This window comes from Tenrec ecaudatus, chromosome 2 (assembly GCF_050624435.1).
Source record: "Tenrec ecaudatus isolate mTenEca1 chromosome 2, mTenEca1.hap1, whole genome shotgun sequence".
In the NCBI taxonomy this organism is placed as follows: domain Eukaryota; kingdom Metazoa; phylum Chordata; class Mammalia; order Afrosoricida; family Tenrecidae; genus Tenrec; species Tenrec ecaudatus.
The window spans coordinates 183,431,658-183,455,698 of record NC_134531.1 but is presented as its reverse complement, the minus strand read 5'-3'; the positions used below and the strand labels follow the sequence as shown (position 1 = coordinate 183,455,698).

The following is a 24,041-nucleotide window of genomic DNA, read 5'->3' as shown; positions in this document are numbered from 1 at the left end:
TGGCAAGGCTGAGCACAGAGCCCGGAACGCAGGGAGGCCGAGTGGCGCCCACAGCAACGCGGTAGCCATGGCTGGTCCCACACCCTGTGGATTGCTTCTCTCAGCTTCCTTAGACAAGTATAGGGGCAGACAGGACAATGGTCGGGCAGGACCCGGAGCAGCCAGAGACCTGTTTGGAGGCAGGCAGGGCCACGTGAAGGCAGAAATAAAAATCCCACCAAATCTACTGCTCCATCAAGCTGTCACAAAGTGAGATTTCTTTGGGTTTGCTATGATTTTTCTATTCTTTCATCTGCTAATATGCTTTGGGGGAAAGAAAAAAAAAGCACCTTTTTCCCCCCTTAAAGATTAGTTATCTGATTCCCCAGATGGAAATGCATTGAGTGGCTGTCACAGTATGTACAAACATCTCAGCATCTCGAATACAATCCCAAATGAGGGGCTTTGCACATTCTCAGCGGCAACAGTTATCAGCATTTCCAGTAGCAGTCATTATTTTGGTTGTCAGTCTAAACTTGTCTCTGGTTGTCACAGACCCATCCAACGACAAGAACTGGTCAGCCCCCATGGCGGTGACAGGATTAGCTGCAAGGATCGTGTGGGAGGAGTCAATTAAGGTTCCCGCAGCTCACTGGATGCCTCAGAAGTGACACTTTGACCAGCAGAACATTTGTGAACTTTGGGGTCTGGTTTCTCTAGGTCTGCTATTTCCCCCCACCCCTACCCCGTTCCACCCCCCATCCTCTTTTCTCTGAGGCCTAAGGATAACAGGAAGGAGTAGGCTAGAAAGGACCCACCCCTGACTCTTCCTGCAAACACCATGACCCCATCTCCACCCACACTCCCTGTTTCACCTCTGCAATGCTTAGCAGGCTGTAGCAGATCAATAAAAGCCCTAGCCACCGTTGTCCTAGGCTGATTCTGTGCTGGGCTCTGCGCTAGGGGCTCCACATGGATTCTTTTTCTCTCCCTTTTAAATCCGTGCATTCACTCTGTGGCAAGATAACCGTTTTACCGGTTTTAGAGATGTGGCTGGAGGTAATGGCACAGCCAGCAGAAGCAGAACAGGAAGTCAAACAAAGTCTCCCCCGCCCCCCACTCCCCTTGCTTTTAGAAACCTAGCTCCCTACCTACTGTTCTATTCTGGGTGGAAGGCAATCTCTATCATCCTCTCCAACCCAAACTATGAGCTGATTTCCTTCCCCATCACAGTGACAGAAACATCCACCGCTATCACTTGCATGCCTTGTGCTAAGTGCGCTATGGTGGCGTAGCGGTTATGCGTGGGGCTATGGACCACAAGGTCCGAAGTTCGAAATCACCAGCTGCTCCATGGGGGAAATAAAGGGCTTTCTGCTTCCATAGCAAGATATAGTCTAGAAACACACAGGGGCAGAGTCGGCATCAACCCGGTGGCAAGTGGGTTGAGATTTTAACTGCACCCTGAAGACATTATTGCACAATGGTCCAAGCTGGAATGATGCCTTCTAAACCCATTTCACAGATGAGGTAGCTGAGCTTTGGAGCGGTCAGGTTTCTCGCATCCTCGCAGCTAGCTAATCAGACTCAAGCACCCAGACCCGATCTCAAGGGGGTTTCTTTAGACCCTTTGCAGTGAATGAGAAGGACGGCATGCCGGCTCCTCTGAAGATCAGTCTGCCATGCTTGATTGTCTCTGGTCAAGCTCTCCCGCAGACCTGCCATGCACAGAGCCCCTCCTCGCTTTGTTCCATTCTCGCCTTGTTGCCTTGACCACAGCCATGTGGGTGCAGGCCCAGCACTTGAGTCAGACAGGCTTCATAGGTGGGCCTCAGCCAGTGGGTGGTCTTATGCAAGCGTTCTGTCCAATGGGAGCTGCCACTGTGGCTAGATAGTGGTAGAGCAAAGCCTTTTAGGCAATCCAGAAGCAGAGCAGGCAGAGAAAATGCAGTGGACCAGCAGGGGGCCAGAACACGAGGAGAGAGAGGGCCCTGCGGAGCAGCCTGGAGCTCAGGCATCCCTGGAGATGCTGAAGCCATGCACAGAGGGCTAGGGACAGAGAAGGCAGCTTCTGAAAGTAGGGAGAAGGCAGCAGCAGGAGGCACCGAGCCCAGGTTGCATCCTGAAAGCAGTTCTGCAAGTCCAAGCTCTGCTGCTCGGGCGCCTGCTTCGCCTCACCCCACAGAGCAGCGCCCCCTTAGGCAAGGCAGCAGAGTGTGTGTGCCTGGCCTCATGAGTACACCCAGAAACACCGCTCCCTGGGCTTGACCCAGGGTGGACACTTTGCACAGACACACCTGCCAGGGTCATATCCCCACCTGCCCACTCTTTGGTGCCCTGACCTCCGGGACCTCCGGGACTCTCCATGTCCCCATGTGTCAAATGAACCCTGAGTGCAGATGATAGGAGATGGCGTCTGTGGCTCCACATGTCGACATCCTCAGTAAACACTGGTGCTTGCTGCCAGCCACAGCCAAGTCCCCACTGACTTCTGAAGGCTCTGAGCCCAGTGGAATGAACCGCTGTCCCATGCTGGCCCATCCCAATGACTGACTGTGAGCCAGTGAGTGTCCAGTGACTGATCTGTGGGAAGTATAGCCCCAGATCTTTCTTCCTAGGTGATCTTAGTGTAGCAGCTCTGTCTATGACCTCTTCAGCATCTTCACCAAACAGGAGGCGCTACGGACAGGTGGGTAGTGACTGAGCATGAGATGCACAGGCTGGGACACGATCCTGGGTCTCCCACATAGAAGATGAAGATTCTGCCACTGAACCACATTGTTGCTGTTACGGTTATCGTGCCTGGCTTCATCAGGAGGATGAACGCTGCAGCAGGACGATCCAGGGCTGAGGGTCCTCTAGGTTGTGACAAGACAGTGCCTGCCCATGCCCACAGGTTGCATGGTGTGAATTAAAAAGGATCAGCAGGCAGAAATTTCTTTGAGGGCCTGGGACAGGGAGGGCCTGCTGGAACCCACCTCCCTTCCTGCAAGGGTCATGGGACATAGTGGATTCCACTGGTCAATTCTGGGAGATGGAAATAACAGAGTAGGTGAGGAACGGGGAGTTCTCTCTCCCCGGGTGCACCGAGAAATCCATTCTCCCACAGCCTTTAAGCTGCTTCCTTCACCACATACAAAATGTTCCAAGCCCAAGAGGTTAGAATGAATCAGCAGATTCTAGCCCAGAGTCTGGGGCGTGGCAGGGCTCCAGGCACCCCTGACATAGCCCATGTAATGCAGGATTTCAGACAGGATGCAGTGGGGCTCCTGGAAGCTGGCCCCTGCTGCTGAGCCAGACATCAGGATTATGTGTTGTATGAGCTCCAGATCGAAGGAGCACTCTCCCTCCGGCCCGGTAGACTGCAAGAGGAGGGACTTCGAAATTCAGAGTCCCATTGAAGCAACATCCACCAATCATCTGTCGGCAGGTCCCAGTGTGGTGACCTGTGACTTCTTTGGAAGCGAGGTCCAGGCAGGGTCGTCCTCGGTGGGACGGGCTGGCACCATAAGGGTCATGATGAGCTTGCCACGGCAGCAGCACATTGGATGGGATGGTCTGTGACCAGGAGGCATTCCGTTCAGTTGTGCATAGGTCTCTGTGCTTAAGAATCCACTCCAGGTTCACCGTCTCTTCATGCAGGCAAATCCAAGGTAGGGAGTCCGGTGAGCCACAGTGAGCCGCTTGGTGCTGGGGGGTGGGAGGTGGGGTGGGGGGAGGGGGAAGTGGAGGCCGTGAGGTGGAGCACCCTTAAAGGAGGCAAGAGAGGGCCGAAGGCTTCTGAGAAACAGAATAAAGAATCCCAGTCTGTGTGGGTGTGCTGTCCTAGGTCCTGACAACAGCGACCTGATAGACCATTGGATGGGAGAAGCCCAAGCGAGCGCTAACATGGTGTGCACCGTATGTGCCGACCATTCTTCTAACAACCTTATACATGATGTCTCATTCTGTCCCCAAAGAGATCATGTCACAGGTGTGACTTACGCAACCTGGACCAAACCAAATGCACCGCCATCGAGTTAATGCTGGCTCCTAGCGACCCTAGAAGACAGAGGAGAAATGTCCCCTTGGGATTCTCAGACTGGAACTCTTTACGAGAGCAAAAAGCCTCATCTTTCTTCCATAGAACAGCTGGTGGTTTTGAACTGCTGACCCTGCACTTAGCAGGCCAACACGTAGTCTGCTAGACCCTCAGGACGAATGAGCAAAACAGAAGTCAACTAATGTTACATACCTAGCAAATGGCAGAGGCAGGGTTTGAATCCAGGCAGCTGTCAGTTCAAACCTCTGTCCTGCCTCTGATCCTCTGTGTAGGGACTGGGCACAGGGTCATTTGCCTGAGGGCATATTTCCGGTGTTGCTCCAACCAGGCTGGAAAGGCCCTGTGTTCTGTGTTTTTAAATGGGCCCGTGCACTTGCTGGGTGCCTGGGCTCTTAATAAGTATCTGTGGGTTGATCGCCTTTAGCAAGGCTCTAGGATGTGTACAAATCATAACGCTGGGTTTCCCGATGGAGTTGCAGGTTTAGTTTGTCTCAGATCACACAAGAACCAGGCAAGTTCATCAGCCTAATTTTCTTAATCTATAGCACTATGTCGAACTTGAACATTTAAAATTTGCCATGTCACATAACTCAGACCTTAATGGATGATGTAGCTTAAACAAGAGGGACCGGGGAGGCTCTACCAGGATGTATTTCCTAGAGTCCATGTGGAACTCAAGCCTCATACATGAACAGGGAAAAGCTGGGAGCCAATCACAACTGGAGCACTCTGCCTCTTCCAACAAGTACCCGGGGCAGTAACTGACAGATCCCACATGTATACGTAAATCCTGAGTGAGGAAGGAGCAGTGACCAAAGCTGACGAATTATAATAACATAAATAATGGTTGAGAGAGGGGCAGAGACAAGGAGAGTGGGAAGGAAGGAAGGAAGGAAGGAAGGAAGGAAGGAAGGAAGGAAGGAAGGAAGGGAGCTACAGGTACAATAGTCAAAGGGGCCAACAGGTGATTTGTGTGTGTCAGTCCCACGTATCAGCTGAACTTGGATTAGATGCGTTTGGAGCGAGAGCATGGTAGTGTAGGGTATACAGGTCCGGGCTTCGTCACGTTCTCTTTGTCCAAATCATGTTGAAATTGTCCACTAACTAGCTGTATGCCCTTGGAGGAATCATCTCTTCTTCCGGGTCTCAGTGTACACACACACACACTCACACACACAATGCAGCTAACAGCCCATGCATCAGTGGTTATAGAATGTGGGGGTACAGGTTGGAGTCCCCCAGTGGCGTAAACAGTTAAAGCACTCAACAGCTAACTGAGAGGTTGGGAACCCAAGTCCTCCCAGAGGCCGCCTGCCTCTGGGAAGAAAGATAATTGAAATCAGTCATTGAAAACCATGAGTTAGGACTTATTTGGCAGCGACTGGTAAGAAACAGTATCAGTTACGGGGCCCAGACTCTGACCAAATGGTCCCTATTGGGGATGAACTACGGGACAAGTGAGTTTTCTACTCTGGGGCTCTGTTCCCGAGGGTTCCCAGGAGTTGAAACCAACTCAGTGGCGGTGAGTCCATAGAGAAGCTCTTGTAAAGATTAATGAGCTATTTTGTGTACAGTGCTTTCAACAGCGATGGATCAGGCTGCTTAATAAGTTATAAAACAAAAACCAAACTCCCTGCCATGGAGTCAGTGCTGACTCATAGCCAGCCCTCTGTGGCGTGTGTTTACTGGAGTAGAAAGCCACTCATCCTCCCGCCAAGGAGCTGCTGGTGGTTTGGAACTGCCCACCCTGTGGATTATAGTCAAACGCATAACCACGAAACCAGTGAAAATGTTTCTGAGTGTCTCATAAATCAACATAAGGGGCCCATTATGATCCAAATAGCAATGAGCACAGCAACAAAACTAGCTGCCTGTGCCATTGAGTGGATTCTGATGCATGCCCACCTCCTGTGTGACAGAACTGGACTGCCACAGGGAGTCTCCCTGGGTGTCAGCTCTATGGAGCTGGTCACCAGGCCATTCTTTCTGGGTGCGCCTGGGTGGGAAAGAACCATCAGACATCAGTCTAGCAGTCGGGACTACACGTGCGCTGCCAGGGGACCTGTCACAGGTGGTGATGAAGGACACTCTGCAAACCCAGCCATGCGTCCAAGAGGTGAAAGACAACCCTCTCTTTTGGTGGCCTTTCCTAGGATCTAGGACGTTGGGCCCGTCTGACCCATGACGACCACCTTGGCATCAGCACGGCCATGCCCCGAGGGGTTCAAAGGCTGGTTTTGTCAGAGGAGGTGCCCAAGCCTTTCTCCCAATCGACTTGTGATGAACGCAACTGCCAACCTAGCCATGAGCCTGAGCTGGTGCCTGTGTACCCTTCTCCCCACCTTCCCGGGAGCGGGGTCATGAGGCACACAGGCTTAACTACCCCCAAGCTGCTTCTTGAGTTCACCTGGTGATGGCACACCAGCTCCTTCCGGGTTCTCTCGGGTACCGTGTACTACACTCATCAAAGGACTCATGGCGAACCCCTATGGCGTGGAAGCTATTATTTCCTTCCCAACCCCCCGTTTTACAGAACAGGAAACGGAGGCTCCAAGAAAGGAGCCTGGTTTGATTAAGGCACGATGAAACCTGTGCTCCGAGGAACCTCACATTTTGTGGAGATTGAAGTACTCACTCAGCACACTCTTAAGAGATACAAATACTTCTATTAGAGATTCCTTAGAAAATTGCATTCTAATTTGCAAGGTATAAAGAAACAATGAGTTTTGCTTCATCTCTGGGGGGTCTATACAAAACATGACTTAAGTCTGTAGCTAGCTGGGATGTCGGAGGGGAGGGGAGTTGTCTGCAAAGAGCGCCCCCATGGGTCGGCCCACGTTTCTTCACAATGACTGTGCCCGCAGCTCAGAAGGGTAAGCTGGCCAGGGTCGGGTCCCATCCACGGCCCAAACATCAGTGGAGGACATCTGTGCATGTCCCTCCTCCTGGCAACAACTGTGGGGTCTCCCTTTGCAGATGAGTATGCCTTATCTCCCATTTGTTCCCAGATGTGGTGGTTTCGTAGAACTGACCTCACACCCCAGTTACAGAAGTAGGTCACGTGACTCACGCCTGACTGAAGAGCGTATTTCATTTGACTGGTCCCAGTGGTGAATGGGGGAACACGGAGCCTTCCTCAGACCTTGGAGATTAGCTTGCAGCTTCTGGCCGGTCCACTGAGGATGGGGATCGCTCTTGCTCTGGGGGATGCTAGTCCAACAACATGAGTATCTAGACCTCAGAAGCCCCCTCTGGGGCCTCTCCTGGGGATGACGCTCATAGAGGACAGGCAGAGGCAGAGACAGCTGCCTTACCATCCCAGGAGCACCCAGACACAGCCACGCCTGAACTCAGACCTCCGGAGGTGTTTAGTTATCGGAGTCAGTCAACTCTTTCTTCTTAGGCCAGTGGGACAGGGGCGTCTTTAAAAGCCCTAATCAGCAAATACCCACTGAACACAGAGTTCATTATGCACATGTATGACGGCCTGGCTTGGTGTGAGGGTTTCCAAGGCTGTACATCTTAATAGAACCAGACTTCCATACCTTTTCCTGCAGAGAGGATCTGGAGCCTTTGAACTGTGACCTTTTGGGCTAGGTGTTGTGCACTTTAACTACCTACATCAGGGTCCATAGAGTTGGCAGTAGGTGTTACACACACACACACACACACACACACACACACACGGGCTTCAAAAGTATAATAGAAAAATATCATTTATAGATAATTGATTTTTTTGCCCTGGACTTTTTGAAATCCCTTGTTTATTGGGCCTTTGTGCAATGTGGTCCTGTTCAGAAGGTATCTTTAATCATACTGCTCTGAACGCCTCTGCCTTAAACATGGAAGGGAAAGTGGAATGTTTAATAAGGGAGCCCTGGGGGCATGGTGATTACAGGCTGGGCTGAGGACTACAAGGACCGCAGTTGGGGACCCCCGGCTGCTCCTTGGGAGAAAGACAGGGCTTTCTACTCCCAGTAAGAGTGACATCTTCGGAAACCCCTGGGAGCAGTTCTACCCTGTCCCATAAGGTCCCCATGAATTGGGATTGATTCTATAACAGTGAGTTTGGCTTTTGAAAAATGTGGACGAGAGCAAAGGCTTTCTGAGTAGCAGTTCATTTGGTAAAAGGCAAAAGAAGTTAAAAAAAAAACAAAGGTTGAATACTTGTGAGGGTTTCCCAGGGTTAAAATACAGGCAGAAAGGATCTGTTGCACCTTAGTTTATTTTCACCCAAACCCAATTCAGACTCACGGTGACCATCTAGGCCAAACTAAGATGGCTCCTTAGGGTTTCCAAGAATAGACTTCTTCCGGCCCTGACAGCCTTATCTCTCTCTTGTGTAGCGGCTGGTTTGTTCAAACCATCAACCTTTCCATTTGCAGTGCAGTGCTTACCTCACTGAGGCCCCAGGACTCCTTTGTTTCTGAGGGGGAGGATTGATCCCCACGATGCTCCAACTGTGCCCTTGCCAGGGTGGGTGGGTGAGGGCCCTGAGGGACGTGGGAGAGCTCACCTGTTCTGGACCATGCTCATGGCCCTCCAGTCCCCAGGGTACACGTTCTTCCCAATGAGGTCCTTGAACATGATGAAGGTCTCCATCAGGAAGTCCTGAGGCCACAAAGCAAACAGACAGACATCCATCACCCAGCTTTATAGGGCCTGACTGGAAAGACCGAGATCTTGTTGCCTCTTGACATATTTTATTAAGTATTTTCTAGAGCACGGGGGAAGGAGGGAGGTGCAGCTTTCAGTCATCCGAGTGTATCTGATGGAGCCAGCCGTAATGGATTTTAGATGGAAGCTAAACTTTGGTCACTGGGAGACAAAGGCGAGTGAAACATGAATATGGAACGTGAAAACACTCTCAAAATAAAGCACTGGGAATTCTGTCTTTGGGAGTAAAGAAGTAAATGCATTCATTGATGTGGCAAATTTAAAATCATCTCCCCAAGTATATACTGAAGATGGAAATAGCCTCCACTACATGAAAACATCACAGGCCACTGAACAAACAAACTATTATTAGGATGAACATCTAATTAGCAGTACTGTAAATACAGCTAACTCCTACGTCACACACACGCACACGGGCAGAGTAGAGGAAGCACGACTCCAGGAACCCTGCTCTCTCCTTTGAAGAGTTTCAAAGCATGCGGCCTTCATACACCTCATCAGACTCTGCAGTGGACCATGCTTGTGCTCCGTCCTTGGAGAAACTGAATCTCGAGGCCAACCCAAGCAGCAAAGAGCTCTGGGGCCCTCCTGGACTGGAGAAAGTGAAATCATAACACCTGTGTTCTTCAGGTAAAATGTAAAACCCACAGAAAGCCTTTCCAGAGCCTTTGCTTTAAGGCAGTGGTTTTCAAATTATTTTAAAGGCAAAATCCTTTGTTCAAAAGAAATCTTACCTGGAATCTAATATATAAAAAAGATAAAATGCAAAGTGCTCCGACTGAAGTGTGTGTGTTCATGACAGAGGATAGTGGAGCTGGGAAGAACATAATTTGAAAATCACTGCTTTGAGCTAAATTGCAGGATTCTGGAAATGGGATTGGTTCCTTTCCAATAATCTTTGCTTCTAGGGAAAATTACCTCCATGCTTTATGTCCCAGGCTCTGCATCAGCAAACTCGGGATGCTACCTACCATGCAGGGTTTCTGTGGGGACGGAATGGATACTCTCTGGAAGATGTTCGGAGTTCATGAGCAGTGCAGTGGTAGAGCTCTCCTTTTCCATGTGGGAGACCACGGTTCGATCCCCTGGTGAATACACCTGATAAGCACTACCGCTCATCTCTCCGGGGAAGCTTGCATGCTGCTATGTCGCTGCACTGGTTTCAGTGGAACACAATGAACCGGAAGAGGAGCCCACCAATCTGCTTTTGCAATGGTCTGATCTATGGATGATGATGGGAAGGCGCAGGACTGGACAGCATTTTGTTCTGTTGGGCACAAGGGTGTCCTGAGTCATAGGCCAATTCTACAACGGTTGACAGCAACAAGCTGAGATGCTCCATACAGGGCATGGCACAGTGCCTGTGCTCTGGGAGTGCTGAGTGAGGGAGGTGGTACTCTTCTTCAACCTCCATGTCACCTACGAATGTGTAGACATTATCACAGGCATATCACCCCGGCATGGAAATGGAAACGGGGCCCTGGTGGATAGGTGGAAAACTTGGCTTCTGGAAAAGAAGATGCAGTGAGGGTCAGAGGGGGCTTCAAACCCCAGCTCTGTGTCCTTGAGCAAGTGTGCTGTGGACCCATGAAATGAGACCACTGACACCTATGATGCCCTGCTGCTCTGAAGCAGACGTAAGAACATGCATGTGCTTGCCAAACGAGGATTCCTTTTCCCATTGCCTTCCATAAAGCATCAACAGCCAGGAGCCCAGTCTGTTTTTGTTCATGTCTCAAGACCCAGAGAAGCTGGAGGAGGGGTGGGAAACCTTTTGGTTGCTGGTTTTAAATCATTTCATTTCTTTTAAGGTGAAGATGTATGTATTTTTTAATTCATTCATTTATTTCACTTTAAGTTTCACCAATATGCAGGTCACATATCAGACAGTACTCTCACTGTTTCACATCGGTGACAGTTGTGGAACCATCCCTCACCCCATCAATTCCAGGATAGTTCTTCTCCTTGTACTTGTTGCTAGCCCTTCATTCCCTCCCACCCTGCCTCCCCCGGCCATGGCCCTTTGAAACAACAAATCCAGGGGTTGTCTCTGTACGTTTACCTATCTTGGGTTTCATAAATGAAAAACCCCAAAATCGAAACAAACCTTCTACAGCCTCACCACAATGATGGAATGAAATAGGGGAAATGTCAATTGAAAAAGCAGGAGACAATCTAGTTGAGTTAGTTTGTTGTTAGCACTGAGACTACTCCCAGCAGAGCCTCTGCCACACCCCAGCTGCCGGATGTGCAACTCAGTGGTGTGAACACAGTCCTCGACCTTCTTTCCCTGTGTCCCTCTCCCACAAACAGAAACTCCGCCCTTGACATTGGTTTTCTTACCTTCCCCCAAGGAGTCACTGTCTTGCCAATCCCATTCCAGTGGGGCGAGCATCTCCCTGCTGACAGGGTGGAGGAGGATACTGGTTTGCCTAGTGATTCCCATTTTCTGGGCCACTCTCTGAGGCTGGTCATACACCAGCACCCTTGATCCTACCAAGGAGAGTGGAGGGTTGAGCCCCCGGCATCAAGACGTCAGACTCCATCAGTAGGAAGGAGACGCGACAAAGGCTGCACTCAGGCTGACGGTGGCTGGGTGGCCACACGGAGGATCAAGATGCTCTGCTACACCCCGGGGACAGCCTAAGCTGCCCGCCACTCAGATGCAATCATCTGCGGCTGAAGTGTGAACCCACAGACATAGACAACAGTCCTGGAGCTAACACGTCCTCAGAAGCTAGACGAATCGGTGTCGTTGTAGGTCAGCTTCCCCCATCTGATACCTAACTTCCTCACTCTTCTGTATTGCACTGTACTTGTACTGTAATATATGAGCTGTTGAGTTTTGTACCGCTCTGTGTATATGGTAGGCATCTTTTCCAGGGCACTTAATACAACGTGGCAGGCTCTGTGCTTTCATCTCACCCCTAACCTCTCATGACACCATCTCTACTGTACAGCTGGGTAGACGAGGCTCAGAGAGATTAATTTGCTCCAAACAAACAAATAAAACCACCACCAAACTCACTGCCGTTGAGTCGATTCCAACTCATCAAGACCCTAGAGGTCAGAGTAGAACTGCCCCTGTGGATTTCTGAGACTAGAATTCTACACAAGTGCAAAGCCTCCTCTTTCTCCTGAGGTGGCTTCAAACTGCTGACTTTGTGGTTAGCAGTCCAACATGGAACCCTCTGCCCCACCAGGACCATTCAGCTGGCTCATGACCAATCCTGATCCAAATACAGGACTGCACGATGCCAGTACTCGTGCTCATCGGTCCCCAGATGCCCACGATTCATTAACTCATATTTGTTGAGAGGCATCTGGATTGTATTCTAGACTTTTAAGTCTGTCGCTGATGTGGACTTGACGACAGGGTCTACAAGTGAAATCCACAAGTCCAGAGGGTAGTGAGAATTCAAGCAGTAGGCTGGCGTGTTGATGAATGCAGACACCCACATACCCCACGTTCTTATGGGAAACTGTTAAGGCCCACCTTGCCAGACACTCCTGAGATCCCAGAGTGCACCCTGTCTTCCCCGCCTGCCCCCTGGGCCCTGTAGACTCACCACAAGCTCAGAGCTGGTCTGGAAGGTCTGAATATAGGAGGTGTAGTGCTGGTCCCCCATCTGGTGCAGGATGGCGGTCATACACGCCACGAAGTGACTCTGCAAGAAACGAAGGGCAGAGGCCATGAACCAGGGGAGTGAGGTCACGCGTGCTTCCACACCATGACCACGACCAAACAGGAACACACCCCAGCCGTCTCTGAGCGACTCCAGAGAGTCCCCTCTTCTCATCCAGGGATGGAGGATTTCTCCTGCCCGGATCTGCACGTGAGCGTTTTCCCACGAGGAAGTGTGCTCCTTGTTCATTAATCCAGAAACTATTTACTGAAAACTGTCGAGGTGCCTGGAACTTCCATAGAAGCCGCATACTCAGAGAAAGAAGCCCACGCCCATTCCTCCCGCGTGCTCACAGCCAGTTGGGGAAGAAAGAGGAGAAATCTGTCCCTCCCATGGCTTGGGAAGTGGGTAGCAGGAGGTTGGCCAGAATCAAGCTCCTCAGGAGGGGCCTTTCCTTCCCTCCCCGCTCCCTCCCTCCTTTTTTGGTTTCAATGTGTTATTGTGCTTTTAGTGAATGTTTACATTGAACATTAGGTTCTCATTGGACAATTTCTGTACAAATCATTCTGCAGACTTCGAAGTTGTTAACTGCATGGATACTCATCATGCTACCCAAGGAATCTTTTAAAAGGTCTAGAAAAACAGAATTAAAAATGGAAAGATAATGGAATTTCCCCCCACAAACTTATATTTTCCCACGTGTATCTATGTTGGACATTTTTTAAAAGCCCCTCATTGTCTCTAGTAATTATTTTTAACTGTATTATGGACAAGTAATTCATGCTTTGATCGTTTTAAAAAGAGTTGTGCCATCAATCAATTTTAGGATGCTTTGTTCTTTCTGTACTCATTATTGCTAGCTTCCCACTTCCCCCAACCTCCCCACCATAACCCTAAGAAGCTATTAATCCAGTCACTACTCTAGAGAATGACTTTTTCCTGGATTTCATATACAGAAAAACATGCAAACCCAAAGACAGAAAAATCATCGCATCAACGCCAAAATAGAACAGAGAAAAATCACAATTGAACAGAAAGCCTAAAATATTAAAAAGTAGAACAAATCTAAAATGAGTCAAACATTTTAACCTAACAGTATCTAAGGCTATTCACATCCCTGGTCACTGGTCCCAGGGGTTTTACCAGGGGTTTGATGTGGGGACTTTGCACATGAATTTTGGGCTTTCACTCTCGTTCAGCGTCTTCTGCAAACATGGTGCTCAGAATTTAAACTCTGATAATGCTCCCATCCTGGCCTTGGGTGTTATTGTTTACAGTCTTTAGATCAAACAAGCTGGTGTGCTTCTTCCATATGCGGTTAGCTGACACCTCATACGTTGTTGCTTGTTTTAAGACGACCTGTAAGAACTCAGATGCTATTCTTTCTCATAGCTGGGCACCATTTGCTTTCTTTACCACGCTTTGCTAGGGCATCCATTTATTTAGTGATCTCTTTATGAAGACAATTATTGAGACGGCCACATCATAAGAACTAATTCTTTCAGAGCAAGACACTAATTAAATGTGATGCACAAATCCATTCATATATCTATGGTTTACGTATGTCCCTGGCTCACTTTAGAGACATCCGCATTGTTTTATTGGTGAACATTATAAGTTATCCCCATGGGCATAGGGCGATTCTATCAATAGTATCATTTATTTAGCCAGTGATAAAAAGAAATAATGTTGTTGAAAAAGAAAATATACAGATATAGGACAGTTTTATAGACAGTTTTTAAGACTAAAATACAGGGAATGTTGACTTGTACAGATGAAAAACTTGCTAGTAGACACTATTTATGTCTAAAATGAGAGTTGGAGCCAGGGCAACACTTTCAATAATGTGCATTCTCAAAGGCTGAGCTCCCAAGAGGTTCCTTTTTGATAAAATGTTTACACGCCTGACCTTTGGCTGCCCTCCACGGTAAGCAGGGACATTGTTGTGACGGGAAAACTCCCGTGCTGCACCTTCCTTGGCCTTTTTCTCACTAATGCAATTTCAAAGTTTCAAAAGGTGCCCTGTGTCCTTTCCAAAAATCCCTCCAGATTCCCTCCACCAAGAGTCATCATCGTAAGCTCCCCACCACAATAGCCTTTTGCGCTGATCTCTGAATTTGTCTCGCCCAGCGCACCCCTCCAAGAGCCATTGTTTTGACTGGACTTTTTTTGAAGGGAAAATAACAAGATGAAGACAGCCGTATGACTGAGAGAATGTGTTTGCAGTCCCCCCACCCCATCACAGAGGCATGCTTAAACATGCATGTTTAGAATGAACCAGTGCACGTATGACCTGGAACTCCCATAGCAATGCATTTTTGACTCACCTAAGAGTGGGATCATTGGCTCATACATCATTTTGAGGATGGTCAAACGTGTGTCTCCATAGCCCCTTGAAACGTGTCAGCTCCGTGTAGGAGCTATTGTAGGGTGGCCATGAGTCAGCCTCACAGAGCCCTTCCTCTACGGGAGGGGGGGCGGGGGTCGTGTCTTGGTAAAGATGGTGGTGAATAGAAAGAACTGGAAGCAATGGTCCTTGATCTTCAAGAGTTATGATCTCGTTGGCAAAGTAAGGTTCTTGCCCAGGAGGAAACAAAGCCCAGACTCTGTTCCAGAGAAATTTACACCAGAGCAAAATCAACATGGGATTTAGGGAGTCGGTGGGCCTGTGACGCTTGCTTTTACTCTGGAATCAGGGCTATGGCCTGTCTGACTCAATGTCCCTGCTGCTAACGGGTGTGTGGCACATAATGCAGGCCCAAGGACGAGACTGGGAAATGTGTTTGAAGCAATGGTGTTTGACCTTACAAAAGGTTGTCTTTGTTTAAAATGATGTAAGAATTGTAAAGCCGTGGGCCCTGGCAGGTGGCAGGCATTTGGTTTCCTTGCAGTGCTGGGGAAGAGCCTGGAGCCCCATTGGCGCTCCTGCACAGGGAGTCCTGGCCTTAGAAGATGTTCCTCAACCAACGTCGCATTTCCTAACTCGGTCCCAAGGATCTGCACTCGCACTTGCTTCTAAATCCTTTTAAATTAGGCGATTGGGGGCCCTGTGTTCTTTCCCTGACAGCAGGGCAGGCTGTGGAATCAGCAGGGTCCGGTGCCAAAGGGAGCTCCTGAGAAGGCGCCCACTTGGTGTAGTGTTTACAAATTGGGTGTCTAACTTCAAGTCAGCAGTTCAAAGCCACCAGCTGCTCTTAGGGAAAGATGGGGTTTTCTACTCCCCACAGAGGCAGTTCTACTCTGTCCTATAGATTTGCGAAGACTCGGCATCAACTTGGCGGCAGTGAGGCTTTCGTTTGTTGGTTTGGTTTTGAGTGCAAAATGGAAATGCCGGGCCCTTGCTGAAGGCCAAGTGGACAGCGGCAGAGGATGAAACCGCACATGGGACCTTCGCACCTGCACAGGTCAGGCCCGCTGCCTGCTGGGGCCACCACGCTTGCATCACACACCACGGACGTTTAGGAAATATGCCCCGTTGGGGCAGGAGGCGGAGCAATTGCCAGCAACACTGGTGCAAGGACCTGCAGTCTCTGCCTCCCCGCCCTGATCAGGGAGTAGAATCCTCTCTCTGCTTCCGGCCCCCAGCGGGTGGAGGTGAGTTTGTAAATCAGTCTCTCCTTTTCCTACCAGACAGCATTAGCATCACTGCTAACTTAGCAAGGTCCCACTCAGAGGGAGTTCTCCGTCTTTGCCACTGCTCCTGTACAGCTCCGACTGAGAACTCATCCATGCTGCTGTGTGCACCCCCCCTGCCCCCTGCCTCCTACGCCAGGCTGGATGGGGAGAAGAGCCCTGTGAGGATGTGAGGGGTGTGAGTGCGTGGACCAATGCTACGGATGCTTCTCACCTCCCTCTCTTCTCGCCCTTCCTTTAAAAAAAAATTCAGCTGGCGGCCACTAGAGGTCTTTTCTTTTCACATAGTAGCTGCTGTGCAGTTTGTTCGGCGTTTTTATTTATTCCTACGTGAGCAGACCCACTACACTTCTTGCATATCAACAGTGAACATCACAACGGAAAGGACTTATTCTTCCCTCCTTTGGAGTAATTCCGCTGCCGGTCAGAGCCCGGCTTGGTTTGCCAGGAAAAGGGAAGTCGTCTTCTGCAGGTAGTTCCACTGCTTCCAGGTAAGAGATCCATGTGGGTTTGATTTTCTTGCGATGAAGGAGCTGCTGAAGGGAAAATGTGATGTTCTTTCTCCTGGACAATACTTTTAAAGCTTTGGTTTCTGTGAGGTCAATGCTCCTGGGGTGTAAATGTGTGTGGGCGTGTGTAAAACCGTGATTGTCTGAAACTGCAGGATGCCCCACATGCATAGATATGGATGGCTTGTTATTTCCAGTAGCTTGATTTGAATTTGAAGGGGTGAGGTGGGGGTGGGGGGCAGAGGGGAAACAAAAAAACCAATCTCAGAGCTCAAGTTGCCGGGTATTATCTTGCAAAAAGCTGCCTGCCCTTAAATCTTGTTGAGAGAAACTTCCATGTTTCATTTTAAAGGGAGGAAAAAAGGGGGTGGGAGGGGGGAGGGTTTCCTGTCCCCATTTCCAGAGCGATCATTTTCGGAGAGAAACCATCATCTCTGTCATAAGGGGTTGGGCACTGTGGTGTAGTTCACGGATCAATCCAAATTACTTTCACCAGCTTGTCAACGTCTCCATTCTCACCCCCAGATAGGAAAAGCCAGCTGGGTGCCTTTCAGTTCCATTTGTAGTGTAATGTGACTGAAGTTTGGACAAGTTACCTACACAGGGCTGTTAATGGAAAAGGACAGCGTTTGACTTCCAGCCGGGGGGCGGGGGGGGCATCATTTCTTCCCCACGACGGTGTCCAGCCACCTTTGGTATTGAATATTGGATCTGTTAGAAACCAGCCGATGTGACGGACAGATTTGTAAAATGGACTGAGACACCAGCAGCAGGCTCATATTTGGAAAAAGCTCCGTACGCTGTCGTTTAATTAAAGTACAATAAAATAAAATACAAGAAAGAAACCCTCTCTCTCACACATACACACATGATAGAATGATGAAGCAACACGATACTTCTCAAACCTGACCCTGTTCCAGGAGGGTCCTCAAAATGGCCTGCCCCATCCTGGCCGTCTGCCGCTACCTTGAGAAGTTCTCTCCTGACTTGCACATCCACCATGTTGTGAATGTGTAGAGAGAGAAATAGGAATGGAGGGGGAGGGGGCGGTATTGGTGCTCAGTGCTATTTGCCCCAGCAACTGACATCCTGCGTACGTGCGTTGCCCCTGCTCAAAACTTTACAGTGTAACCGCCCACACTCGTTTCTGCCAGCATCAGGGGAAAGCCTGCGGAATACTACGTGGGGGAATGGAGCCCCTGCAGCGCAGGTTAGTGAGAATCCCCTTTCCCATGGGGGTGGGGGGCTGGTAATCAACATCTATCTATGGGCGAGTCATGAGGCAAGCACTCATCCCTGCCCTAGCAGCGTGCCAGGTGCCTGCACGGGCAAAGGCTTCTTCAGGCACAGAAGGCTAGGGGGCCTGCATATTCATTCGAGACAACCCGTATCCCAGACGCCGCACCAGCCCGCAAAGTCACCTCGGCTCCATTCAGGGTGGCTGCAAATGTAGCTAATGAATCGCAGCGTGAAGAGACCGGGTTTGGAATTAGGTCAAACGTGTAAAAATAAGGGCGATCATCGGAGGCACTGGGCTGATGAGGGGCTACTTAACACGTTGAGTGGCAGGGCTTATTTGCTGTCTGGACCGCTCTTCAGTGAGGCGCGACGATCAATCCTCTTCACTAATTCAGCCCCCCAGGACGGAGGGAGCCTGAGAGGAAAGCACTCAGGGTCTCTGAACTGTGATAGCCAGAGAGAAGAAGCACACCCCAATACTGTGTGACCCCCGCATGAGTGAGGGGGGGCGAGGTTGGTGCCCCCAGAAGGCCAGCCTTCCCTAAATTCTTCCAGAATGCTGATGGGAATGGTGAGGCGGTGGGAACTGAAGGTGCCAATAGTTGCGGTGCCCAGCCCTGGACTTCAAACACACCGACACACACCGCTGCCATGGACCAGAGAGAGCCCGTCCGTTGGCCCTGCCCTGGAACGCACACCAAATGGGGGAGAGGGGCATGGCTTCTGCCGAGGCGGCCCCCCACTCACCTGAGATTAGTGGGATTGAGAGAATGGCAGAGGGAGAGAAACAGCCAACTTCGAGAGCTTGCTACCTAAATGCCAGCATTACTATGCGATACCAGCTGGTGACACGTTGCTATAGTAACTTCAAATAATGTGCACGACCAAAATAAAAAAAAAAGATATATAGAAAGCACCAAGGAAGGAGATGAAGGAAAGTTTGCCTGCCTAGGGAGGCTCACTGGGACATGAAAAGTTCTTCCCGTTCGCCCTCTATTTCCCGAGAGTAGCCAAATGCCAGGCCCAGGCTGCTCGTCCATTCACCCTGTGCCGGCCCTGAGGTTATGTAACAGATCTTATTCTTGGATGGGATTAGTGCTGTCTGCACGGGGAATCCAGGTCTGGAGGTGGGAGGCTATGGTGGCAGGAAAAACCAGGACTCTGAAGTCTGAGCATAGAGCTGTGTCCAGTGGCCCTGAGTTGTCATTTGGAGCACTCTTTAGGAGAGCGAAGGTGAGCATTCTGTTCTTTGCAATCATCAAGTTCTGGGCACTGCGCTGGGTGTTGGCATAAAGCAGCGAGCAGGGCAAATCAGGTCGTGCTCCCAAGAGTTCCTACAACTGGTTCTGCCAGGAGTTAGAGGACAAGAATGGGGACCTAGGAGCCAGACTACCTGAGTTCAAATCCTATCTCTACTGCTCACCAGTTGCATGACCTTGGGCAGGGTCTAGGGTCCTTGGTCCCTCATTGGTAAAAGGGAGTAAAAGTATGTCCTATGTCCTACTCAACAGCAGCGAGGTTCATGCAGTCTGGGTGAAGATTAAATTAGTTAACTGGCATAAAGCTTAGAACATAGCAAATCATCCCATGTAGTTGATTCCAACTCAGTAGGATACCATGTGAGTCAGGGTAGACCCGCACTCCCAAAGGATGCTGGGTAAGCTTTGGGCTGCTAACCACAAGGTTATCAGTTCAAACCCACTGGCTGTTCCAAGGGAGAAATATAGGCACTCTGTTACCATAAAGACAGACACCCTGGGGGACCCTAGACAGGGTCGCTATGAGTTGGAATCCACTTGAGGGGAGTGGGTTTGGTCCATGGAATGTCCAGGTGGATTCTAACTGCCAACCTTTCAGTGGCTAGTGAAGTGCAAACCAGCTGTACCACCTGCTCTTACTGTTACAGCTGCTGCTGCTGCTGAATTGGATCCAGACAAACTATGTGGAGTAAGTAGATCATTGGCATTCTTGACCCTGATCGGGCGTGATCACTGTGCGTAGCCACGTCTGCCCGAGCTACAGCAAGCCTTCCTGGCTAAAGTTTGGGAAAACAGCTACGTGCCCTTTGGCTCATCATGTGCCTTTGGTGACTGACCATGCCCAGAGTGGAGCTGCTTAGTAAATCGAGTGTGTGTCTCCTGGAGCAGATCATGCTGGAGGATTCCTTTTAGCAGAGGACCAGTGCGGGCAGGTCGGACAAGTGGCAGAGGGCCCCATTGCATTCCAAAGCAGGTGCTATTCCGCCCTGGATGGGAAACGTTGTGCCCCAGTTGTGTGACTGGTAGGAGATGCCTGTCTTTGGCATGCTTGGGTTACCAGGAGCTCCTGCCATGTTACCTTGTTCCACGGAGAAGCTTTCTGATGGCCAGTGGCCTGGGTGGTGGGAGACTTGCTCCGTGTCAAAGGGAACTGAGGGGTCCACCCTGCCCGACATGCTCAACCTGCACAATACGGTGCCCCTGCCACGTCCCTGCCCGGCGCTGTGGGTATTGGTGATGAAGAAGCTCAGGAGCACACACTAGAGCCTTAACTGCAGGCACAGACTCTCTGTTGAGAGGTATCCTGACTGACAACGAGCGGAATGGGAGGGGTGACAAAGCGGCTGTGAATTGCCGCAAGACCAAGAGCCTGAATTCCTCACACTCCTTTCCTTTGAAACCAGCACCGTGTCATCTGGTTGGAGCCCTTGCATGTGGCTGTGTACGGTGAAGCCACTTCAAAGTCTCTAAAGAACACCACGGGACTTTTCATCACAGGGGGAGGTGGAAGGCAGACAATGTTCACTCATTCCTTCCTCCTGCCAATACCCTCCATTCATCATCTCAGGGGATCCTCCTGCCAGCCTCGTGAGCCAGTTTACCCCCATTTTACAGAGACGACTCATGAAGGCCCAGCGCTTGCCTGAGTCAGAGCTGCAGTATGTGGCGGGGCAGGAATGGATTAAGGTCTCCCGGACTCCAAAACATGGGCTCTTTTCTGGTTGGCTCTGCCAGGGTAGATGAGTTCACGTCCATGTATTCATTGCCGTGTCACCGGAAATTCAGCACAGACCCTACACATCACGTGGGCTCGGTCAAGGTGTGCTAGATGAGTGATGAAAATGATTACGGCATTTCCTCACCTCCAAAATGGAATGTCACAGGAAACCCGTACAGCTTTGAGATGCATGTGAGGGCCCTGTGTCGGCTTCGGGAGAGGCCAGAAATAAAAGACGTCTCACTGTGCACACAATCATAAAGGCCCCGAACGCCAAACTCATTGTCGGTTCTGACTCAATACGACTCTTATCAGGATTTCTGAGGCTTTGTAAATCTTTACAGGAGCAGATAGCCTCACTTTTCTCCTGAGGAACAGCTTGTGGGCTTGAACCGGCAACCTTGCGGTTAACATTCTAACACTTAACCTACAGAGCCACATGCATACTACCATAAACTCCCAAACCCACTGCCATTGGGTCTGTGCTCGCTCATAGTGGCCCTACAAGATGGACCACATAAGTCTCTCAGGCTGTAACCCTCTCAGGGAATAGAAAGGCCCGTCTTTCTCCTAAAGAGTGGCTGGTGATTTCGAACTTCTGACCTTGCAGTTAGCAGCCCAATATATAAGCACCATGCCTTGTTTATATACAACCACACTCTCTTAAATCACATTGGATCCAGCCAGGGTGAGATCATTCATTCACACATTCGTTCATTTTGCAGACCTTTCTGGTTCCCACTATGAGCCGAGCATGACTCCTGGTCCTGGGGGGACAGTTGTGAAAGAATTTAAAAGGCCTTTGCTTTGAACAAAGCGCCCTGGTGGCCCAGGGGTGAAGGCCTGGCTGCTAACCAAAAGGTCGCAATTTGAACCCACCAAACCTCTGCAAGAGAAAGATGTGGCAGATGTTTTCAGAAAAGCCGTGGGCGCTACTTGAGGCAGTCCTGTCCTCTCGGGTGGCTGTGAGTCAGAGTCAAGTGCACAGCAATAGGTTTTGCTCTGAGCAAGGGGCCTGGACAGGGAACACCCAATATTAAATAGCTGCATCAGTAAGATCATTTTGGACAGTCACACCCACTACTAATGATAAAATAGCACAGAGCAAAAGAGAGGAGCCCTCTGAGATGAGATATCTGAGCAGGGACCTGAATAGTCAAAGTTAGTCTTACAAAAAGTCAGCGGACTGCAGGGCAAGTGAGCCACACGCAGTGCGCAGTGGGAATGGGCTTGGGGGGTGGAGGAGCTGAAAGGCAACCAGTGTGCCAGCCAGCATGGATGAGGGAGGGCACCACACCAGGGGAGGCCAGAGAGCCAGGTCCTGTGGTCCCGCGGGACACAGGTGAGAGTTCCGTCTTTCTTCTTGGGCTATTTCGAGAGCTGCTCCGTCACAGAGGTCGCGCTCGGTCTTACCACGCAAGCCTATTGCCCAGGTTCTTCTCCTGCAGTTGTTCCAGGGTCACGGGCAGAGGCGATTTGCCAAAGAAGCGAGGTAAGCACATGCTTACTTGTGCTTGCTTACAAATCCTTAGAGAATAATTTCAAACATTTTTTTCCACCTCATCAAAGATGCTGGGTCTAGTTGGCATCTGGGTGTCTGTCAACCCCATAGCACCCCTTGCAAAATCAAAGCCTCTTTTCACATTTACAGTCCCTGACAGGGAAGCAAGGTAAGCACGGGCTGAAGTGTGCTTACTTTATTTCTTGGGTAACCTGCCCTGGTCTATGAGAAGTGCAGCTTATGTACCGAGTTGACTCCTGGCTCCCGGCGGTGCCTCCCTCCCAGTGGCACTTCTCACCAGATGCGTCTGTTCCAACAGAATCCGCCCTCCCTCGCTTCCACTCCGCACGAGTAGATGCAGATGGCAGTTTTGTGCCGAGTGTGTCCACCTGTCTTTCTGAGTGGAATAAAGTGGAGGAGCCTGCTCCTGACAGCCCCTGGTCTCTGCCCACAGCTCTTTCAGTCTGTGGGACCCGAACAGCTTCCAGGACACCCCAGCTTTTAACAGAACAGAAAAGAATTCTTCGGAATGTTTCTAATTACATCCATGGGGGTGTGGGTGGGGCTTTTCACAATGTGATTGCGAAAAGAACAGTTTCAGACACCAACATTTTCTTCTTAGCCTCTCTCAAGTCTTCCACGTGTCTAGCTGAATGTCTCCAGAAAGGTTATGCAGAAACGTCTGTCTTGAGTCCTGGACAATATGATATTGTCCTCAGCTCACACTCGGCTGAGAAAATTCAGAGCCCAAAGTATTAGTAAGGGGTCGAGTTCCACTTGAGCATCCCGAGTCGCCCCTCACCTCCCCAGCAAACACCTGCACCCTAGTGCAAATGACCCCAAGGCTACCCTGCCATGGGGAACCCGGTCATGAATGGATATTACGTCTTAGGCAGGAGGTGTGTATCGATGGGCTAAAGGATGATTACAATATGTCACTACCATTTTAAAGGAGCCCTGGTGGTGTCGTGGGTTGTACACTGGACTGCTCATCGAAAGGTCAGCAGTTCAAAAGTACCAGCTGCTCTGTGGGAAAGGCTGAGGCTTTCTGTTTTCGTAACGTGTTACAGTCTCAGGAACCCCCGGGAGCAGTTCTACTCAGTCCTCTTGGGTCCCTATGAGTCAGAAGCAATTCGAAGGCAGTGATTGTTTAAATTTTAATCACTTAAAAGGCTAACTGTGTATCAGGCACTGGGCTAAGGCCTCTATGTCTCCATCTATAACAGCAGCTCTCAACCTGTGGGGTTGTGACCCCTTTGGAGGTCGAACGACCCTTTCGCAGGGGTTGCCTGATTCCCAACAGTAGCAAAGTTACAGTTATGAAGTAGCAAAGAAAATAATTTTATGGTTGGGGGGGTCACCACAACATGAGGAACTCTGTTAAAGGGTCATGGCATTAGGACGGTTGAGAACCACTGCTCTATAAAGGACTGTTTTAGGTTGGTGGCAAGGGAAGAAACCAACAGGAAGAGTGAGCTAATATTAGCCGGAGCGGATAGATGTCAGACCTTGTGCTAAATGCCATGCTCACGGTGATAAAAGCCCCCACTCACGGAGCACTCACGCCCGGCAAACCCTGCGCAGGTGTTTTTCTCACTTCTTCCTCATTCACGGCATTCAGAAGTTGGTGGTGCTTTATGGACAGCGAGAGACAATACCATGCGCCTAGTTCACCCTGACCCCAGAAGGTTTGCTTTTCTTTAGGAAGAGGAAGAAGAAGAAAAGTTGTTGTTTTGTAAGTGTGACACTGGAGCACAGTTGGTGTAGAAGTTGAAGCACAAGTTTGGCAGTTCAAAACCACCAGCTCTGCCTCGGAAGAAAGATGAGGCTTTCTACTCTTGTAAAGATTTGCCGTCTCA

The 24,041-nt window shown here is 50.0% G+C and overlaps 1 protein-coding gene across 1 annotated transcript in view; it reads right to left on the bottom strand.

Moving 5' to 3' along the window:
• The window catches only part of DOCK2 (dedicator of cytokinesis 2), a 522,265-nt gene that overhangs the window by 95,794 nt on the left and 402,430 nt on the right, over nt 1-24,041 (bottom strand). The window contains exons 29-30 of the mRNA XM_075542723.1: nt 12,268-12,366; nt 8,538-8,632 (exon numbers count right to left, since the gene is read on the bottom strand). Coding sequence (XP_075398838.1) covers nt 8,538-8,632; nt 12,268-12,366 — 194 coding nt within the window. The remainder of the gene's footprint in view (nt 1-8,537; nt 8,633-12,267; nt 12,367-24,041) is intronic.